Raw genomic sequence first — 7,653 nt, 5'->3', positions numbered from 1 at the left:
AGAGACGGGGTTTCACCATGTTGACCAGGATGGTCTCGATCTCTTGACCTCGTGATCCACCCGCCTCGGCCTCCCAAAGTGCTGGGATTACAGGCTTGAGCCACCGCGCCCAGCAGAAGTACAAAATACTAAAGATGGGAGAGTAACCCAGGGCCTAGAATCCTGACAAGCCTGTGCAGGCTGAGCTTCTGCAGGTTGTCACTGGACCAGTTCTGACTGATGAGGTGGCAGTTATGAGCTTCACCCAACTTTTATTCTCCCGGGGCTGGGACTCCTCCCTGTCTTTTGAGACCCTCGTCCCACATTAAAAATGCACATTCTTTGGGATTAGAGGGAACTGGATTCACCTTTCAGAGCTTGTGAGTGGCCAGTGGCCTTAACCTCTCTGAACTGTATCCTCATCTATAAAAGGGGATGCAATGACTACTTCTCAGGGCTGTCATCAAGGCTGAATAAAATGGTTGTAAATCCACAAACATTTATAGTGCTGGCTGGGTGCAGTGGCTCATGCCTGTAATCCCAGCACTTTGGAAAGCCCAGATGGGTAGATAACCTGAGGTCAGGAGTTCGAGATCAGCCTGACCAACGTGGTAAAACCCTGTCTCTACTAAACACAAAAAATTAGCCGGGCGTGGTGGCAGGTGCCTGTAATCCCAACTACTTGGGAGGCTGAGGCAGGAGAATCGCTTGACCCCGGAAGGCAGAGGCTGCAGTGGGCCGAGATTGTGTCACTGCACCCTAGCCAGGGCAACAAGAGTGAGAACTCTGTCTCCAAAAAAAAAAAAAAAAAAAAAATTTATAGTGCTTACTACCACTGCTTCGCTTTGGGCCAGGAGGTGTAGCAAGGGAAAAGGAGACTAACAGACTAACCCTTTTTTACTTTCATAATTTGTTTATCCTTTTTATTTATTTATTTTTGAGACAGGCTCCAGCTCAGACTGGAGGGCAGCGGCATGGTCATGGCTCACTGCAGCCTCAACCAACTGGGCTTAAGCCATCCTGCGTAGCTGAGACTACAGGCGTGTACCACCACGCCTGGCTAATTTTTGTATATTTTGTAGAACAGGGTCTTGCCACATTGCCCAGGCTGGTCTTGAACTCCTGGGCTCAAGCAGTTCTCTAGCCTTGGACTCCCAAAGTCCTGGGATTATAGGTGTAAGCCACGATGCCCAACCTTTTATTTTATTCTTTTAAGAGAGGAGGTCTTGCGCTGTCGCCTAGGCTGGAGTTCAGTGGTGCAATTAGCTCACTGCAGCCTCGAACTCACGGGCTCAAGCGATCCTTCCACTTCAGCTTCCCAAGAGACTGGGATCATGAGCACATGCCACAGCGCTTGGCTTGATTTGTTCATCCTAAAAAAAATCCAGAGGATTCTTGGCAGGCCTGTCCAGGATCCCTCTATGAGCCTGGCCAAACACAGACTCCCAGGCTTGGGACTTCCATGCACTGAGATAGAGAACATTGTCGAACAGGAGAGAAGAGACCTAGAGCTCCATGTTGCTAGGTGTTTGCATTAAATCTGAAGTGCCTGGAAGCCATCCCAGAAAGGATGTTAGGCAGGCAAAGTTAGATGGGGTAGGGGGTGGGATATAAGAGGCACCCTTGTTTTAGATAGACAGTTGTATTCCAAGGCAAATACCCCATCAGTTCATCAGAATAATCTGTAGCAGTCTGCTCTGCCTGGAAGGGAAGCTGTATTAGCATGAAAAAGTACTCAGAACAAGAAGTCAGGAGGAAAAAACAGGAACAATTATGTCAGCACAGTTGGTGCTGATGCGGGCTGCCATGAGCACAGCCTGGAACGGAGTCAGACACATAAGGGCTATATGAGGTGTTGGTGTCATGGGGCATTAACCAAAAAATCTGTTATCGTGAATGGAACCAACCCAGTCAACATCTCCTTAGTTACCTGTGTTTGGCTAATACTCCGGAGTGTTTCCCTACAAGCTGGACACAATGATTCCCCTCTACAGAGAATACTGAGGCCTGGCTGGGCGCGGTGGCTCACGCCTGATCCCAGCACTTTGGGAGGCCAAGGCGGGCGGATCACAAGGTCAGCAGTTTGAGAACAGCCTAGCCCACATGGTAACTCTGTCTCTACTAAAAAATACAAAAACTAGCTGGGCATGGTGGTGGGTGCCTGTAGTCCCAGCTACTCAGGACACTGAGGCAGGAGAATCCCTTGAACCCAGGAGGTGGAGGTTGTAGTGAGCTGAGGTCACGCCACTGCACTCCAGCCTGGGTGACAGAGCGAGACTTCGCCTCAAAACAAAACAAAACAAAACACTTAGGCTCAGAAAGGTGAAGTATCTCACTCAAGACTGGAAGAGGAGGCCAAGATCTGAACCAAGTTAGTCAGACTCCAGAGCTGGTGCCCTTGAGTGTTAGAAGAAATTTCTTCTGCCTCCTTCTTCCCCACGCTCCCTAGTCTCTCAGCTTGCTGGGAACTGTCTCTCCTCCTCCTTCCCTTAGGAAAGACAGCAACTTATCACCGGTTTTCCTGTCCCCACTCTCATCTCATTCTCCAAGTCATTCATGATAAATAAATGTGTGTACATACATATATATTTTGAGACAGGGTCTCACTCTATTGCCTAGGCTGGAGTGCAGTGGCCCGATCTCCGCTCACTGTAACCTCCACCTCCTAGGCTCAAGCGATCCTCCTGTCAGCCTCCAGAGTAGCTGGGACTGCAGGCATGCACCAGCATGCTCGGCTAATTTGTGTAATAATAATTATTATTTTTGTAGAGACAACGTCTCACTATGTTGCTGAGGCTGGTGTCAAACTCCTGGGCTCAAGTGATCCTCTTACCTCGACCTCCCAAATGGCTGGGATTATAGGGGTTAGGCACTGCTTTGGGCCTCATGCATAATCTTTCCAAACCTCAGACCTGAAACAAGCTGCTTGCCTGTTTGGACTCCTTAGTGGTTCCCTTTGCCTGGAAGATAAAGCCCACATTTCTTAGCCTGGTATTATAGGCCTTCAGCATCGGGGACTGACAGAACCTCTGGTTTCATCTCCTGTCTATTACATCCTCCCTTCTTTTCCCACACAATCTCCTTGTCAGACCCACCAAGCCAGACTGCTAAGTGTCCTCTCCAAACCATTTGCATCTCTTTACCTGGAATGCCTTCCCATCCCTTATCCCACTGGAAGAACAACTACTGGTATCTCAAATTCGCCTGCTCTGATCCCTCCTCCATCCTGAACTAGGCATTTTCTCTGAGAAACCGGGACAGACTTTGGGATCACAATCACTTTAATTTAAGCATGTCTGAATACCATACTAATCACCTTCCTAAAATATGAGCCTCTGGGGGCACTAGCCAATGGACTGTATCTTCGTATGCAAAGCCCTTTTACTTCTCACAGGAAGCTGAAAAAGGTAGCACTGTCACTACTATTTCACAGGTAAGGAACTGAGGCTCAGAGAGGTAATTTTATTGGCCTACATCCACACAGTAAGTAATGGGGAGCCTAGAAAAACAACCTAGGTTCCACCTAACTGATTCTAAAGGCAGACCATGGTCCATGCAGGGGCTAAGGCAGCCTGGGCAGGCCTTCCCAGGATCCCCTGTGTGTTTGGCCAAGTCCAAGAAGCCGAGAGCAGAAGCCAGCTGAGAGGGAGAGACAGAGGCAGCTGGCACCTGAGGGAAGGTGGGCTGGGTGGTGACAGATCCACTGACGGATGTGGGGAAGGACAGTGGCAACTACTCCCTGCTGTGGTGGAGACAGCACCTGAGTGCTCACTGAGTCCTAAACACTTCCTCTCCAATATGTTAGACCTGAGGCCCTGGACTGGGTTGCTGTGAGTGATCAATAGCCAGGGAGGGCAGGGGATGGAGAGTCACCTTCTAATAGATGGAGCCCTGTTCCCTGTACCTGCCTGCACAGATTCTACTGAACAAATGGGTCTTTTGTTGTTGTTGTTGTTTTGAGACAGAATCTCGCTCTGTCTCCCAAGCTGGAGTGCAGTGGCACGATCTAGGCTCACTGCACTCCCTGCCTCCTGGGTTCAAGCAATTCTCCTGCCGCAGCCTTCCAAGTAGCTAGGATTACAGGCGGCCAATTTTTCTGTTTTTAGTAGACACGGAGTTTCACCACGTTGGCCAGGCTGGTCTTGAACTCCTCACCTCATGATCTACCTGCCTCGGCCTCCCAAAGTGCTGGAATTACAGTTGTGAGCCACCGCACCAGGCACAAATGGGTCTTTTGCATAGATTTCCCTCACTGCTCTGGGGGTGTTTTCTCTATCTTTTTTTTTTTTTTTTTTTTGGGATGGTGCTTTGCTCTGTTGCCCAGGCTAGTGTTCAGTGGCACGATCTCAGCTCACTGCAACCTCTGCCTCAGAGGTTCAAACGATTCTCCTGCCTCAGCCTCCCTAGTGCTGGGACTACAGGTACATGCCACCACGCCAAGCTGTTTTTGTTTTGTTTTTGCTTTTTTGAAATGGAGCCTCGCTCTGTCGCCAGGCTGGAATGCAGTGGGGTGATCTCGGCTCACTGCAACGTCTGCCTCCCGGGTTCAAGCGATTCTCCTGTCTCAGCCTCCCGAATAGCTGGGACTACAGGTGCACACCACCACACCCAGCTAATCTTTGTATTTTTAGTAGAGACAAGGTTTCACCATGTTGGCCAGAATAGTCTCTTGACCTCGTGATCTGCCCACCTCAGACTTCCAAATTGCTGGGATTACAGGTGTGAGCTACTGAGCCTGGCCTCTCTGGCTGTGTTTTCTTAACCAGGCAGTGAGTGTCTGGGCTGGGAATAAGGAGTTGGCTTTTGCTGTCATGCTTCCCTGCCCAGCCCCACCCAACACAGCTTCCATCTTCAAGGAGTGTATGCTCTGGGAAAGGGTGATAGTCACCGATAAGCTGGCTACAGAAGCATCTTCCACCACAGGTACTCCAGAATGCCCACAGCTGCCCTTGAGGTGAGCGGACTCATCCTAGTTTTACAGCTAAGGGGAAGACAAGACTCAGGGAAGATGAGACCCCGGTGGGTCACCTGGAATGAAATCCCAGTCTCATGATCACGTTCCACCAGGGCCAGAGCCGCCCTCTTCCACCTCACTTTCCTTATTTGTTGAAGAAAGCAGGTAGGCACGCCAGTCTAGACAGTCTACCCAGAGCCTTGAGCTCCTGCCCTGACCTCCAGTGACCTCACCACAGCCTCATTTCTATAAAAGAAGACAGAGCCCTCCCAGGCCACTGCAGCTGTACCCTCTGTCCCCCATGCCAGGGGGTAGAACTTGCCTGCCAGACTCAGGCTGAAAAATCTCTTTGTGTGAAAGGTCCCCAGGAGAGAAGGAGGAGAGGGGTGATGTGTCAACAACATACATTTGCTGAGGTGCTGTTATGCCAGGCACAGAGCTGGCATATTTCACACTAAGAGTTTCTCACCAGGGATCCTCGCTGTATACAAGCTGTGCCTGGGCCTATGTGTTTATCTTTCCTGGGGGAAGGGAGCCACAACTTCCACTAGCTGTTGGAATCACTACTTTATGAAAGTTACCACTTGGGAGGCTAAGGCAGGAGAATTGCTTGAACCCAGGGGGCGGAGGCTGCAGTGACCGAGGGCACAACACTGCACTCCAGCCTGGGCAATAGAGGGAGATTCTGTATCAGAAAAAACAATTATAGAATATTAGTCATCCTCACCACATGCGCCCTCCCCTATCACTTTACAGATAAGGAAACCAATGTTCAGGGGGTCTGGGTGGACTGCCCAGGGGCACCTGATGAGAAAGTTGTAAAGGTGAACAGAACAGGATTCCTGCTCTGGGAATGTCTTTGAAACAGGAGCCTTGTGAACTCCTAATTCATCTGTCCAGGTTTCACTCTGATGCCCTTTTTGGGGGGGAACCTTCCCTGCCTCCTCCACCCCCCAGTGTTCCTTAGCCTTGCACACAAGACCCTTCATGACCTAGCTCCTGCTGTATCATCTTGCCACTTCCTCCTCCGGTCACCTCAAGGCCTATAGTATCCCTGACCACAATACCTATACCTTCATGCCTTTGCACGTGTCGTCCCTCTGCCTGAATCACCCTAATCCCACCATCCTCAAGCTGCCTCAAAAACCTATTCCTTCAAAACCTCGTTCAAGAGTCACTTCACCTGGAAAGCCCTGAGCCTCGTTGGCAGAATGGGCTTTCCCCTGAGGGTTACCGTAACATCCCACACACTCAACTTCTGCTAGGGCACACAAGTCACACGTGGTCGGAGGAGTTCAGTCAATATCTGATGAATGAATGACTCCCCAGTAGCGTCCGTCGCCCGGGCTCAAGGGCATAGTTCGATGATCACACTGGACCTTAACTTTGGACCCACATGAGGTCTCTTCAAGGAGCCCCAGAGCTCGGTAAGGAGGGCGACACGAGCCCGCCCTTGTCACTACTGTCCCCCAGCCCCGCAAGAGCAGCACGGAATAGATGGCCAACAAATAATTTGCTGACAGACTGAGCTGCTGCAGAGTTCGAAACACACGGCTCCCAAGGGTCCACAGCGGTGCCCGCCGACGCTGGGGCTTCTCTCGCCGCAGCACCATCCACCCTCGAGCTCCTAAGGCCCACCCTCTCCCGGGCAGGTCGCCCTCCCCGCCCTGCAAAACGCCTTCTCCAAGCGCATGCCGGACAAAACCACCCTCCTCGCGGAAGAGACGCAGCCAGTGCCCGGGCGGCCGCGCGCACCCGGCCTACCGCGCTCGCGCCATTTGAATCTCCCGCCTGCGCGGGCGCCGCGGCGCGGGCGTGAGAGGCACGGCGGCGGCGGAGCAGTGCGGCCCTGGCTCCGCGAGGCGGGGCCCAGCGGCTGCCCGAGCGCCCCGCGGGGCCAAGGAATCATGAGCCCGCACCGCGCCTTCCAGCCGCCGGGCTTCACGTGCGGCCGGCGCCGCGCGACACGGGCTAGAGCGGGCAGCGACCTAGGCCCGCGTGGACCAGCCCGTGCTTCGCCTGTGGCCGGCCCACGCGGCGCCCTCCGCCCGGACCCTCCGCGGGTCCCGAGCGAGACCTACCTCGTTGCACGTCGGCCCCAAGGAACTCCGGCGCTCCCCGCCCGGCCCGAACTGCCCCAGAGCATGCGCTCTGCAGGCCTCTGGCCCCGACCCGGGTGAGAAAGGAAAACAAAGAGCCCGGCGGCCCCTGGCGGCCATCTCGTGATCTGCATGTGGCGCGCTCCCGCTCTTGGGCAGGCTGGCTCCTCTGGCCCGGGTTCCAGTGGGTGTGTATTTTGGAAACCCCAAATCGGGACAAGCGGGGTAACAACCAAAAAAACTCCTTGAATTCGTGTCTGTTTAGGAAAATCTGGTGCGGTAGGATCTGTACGGAGAAAAAAGATACTCATCTTCCCTACCCTCAAGAGGGTGTCCATGGAGAAGGATGAGAAATCTATCAACAACTACACAGCGCTGTGACAGGGATACCCACAGGGGCATGTGACTCAGCCTGGGGCTTAAAAACGGCTTTCCAAGTTAAGTCTAGGAGGACTTGTGTGTCACTAAGGGGTCCAGCCTCTATCCTGAGGTCGTGGGGAAATATGGGGATTTGGGCACGGGAATGGCGTGACCAGAATTTTTTCCCCGTGAGTTCACATCAGATAGGTATGTGCCCATGTCTTAACAAGGTTTGAGGGAGGCACATCTCACATGTGTATG

At 52.6% G+C, this 7,653-nt stretch overlaps 1 protein-coding gene across 2 annotated transcripts in view; it reads right to left on the bottom strand.

Annotated features, from left to right (window-relative positions):
• The window catches only part of RCC1 (regulator of chromosome condensation 1), a 21,434-nt gene extending 14,316 nt beyond the window's left edge, over positions 1–7,118 (bottom strand). For both annotated transcript variants that reach the window (XM_017534755.2, XM_017534754.2), the window contains exon 1: positions 7,015–7,118. In XM_017534755.2, the coding sequence (XP_017390244.1) occupies positions 7,015–7,079 (65 nt within the window). In that variant the 5' untranslated portion in view covers positions 7,080–7,118. The remainder of the gene's footprint in view (positions 1–7,014) is intronic.
• Between the last annotated feature and the right edge of the window lie 535 nt (positions 7,119–7,653).

This window comes from Cebus imitator, unplaced genomic scaffold (assembly GCF_001604975.1).
Source record: "Cebus imitator isolate Cc_AM_T3 unplaced genomic scaffold, Cebus_imitator-1.0 Scaffold87, whole genome shotgun sequence".
In the NCBI taxonomy this organism is placed as follows: Eukaryota; Metazoa; Chordata; class Mammalia; order Primates; family Cebidae; genus Cebus; species Cebus imitator.
This window is presented reverse-complemented; position numbering and strand designations above follow the sequence as displayed.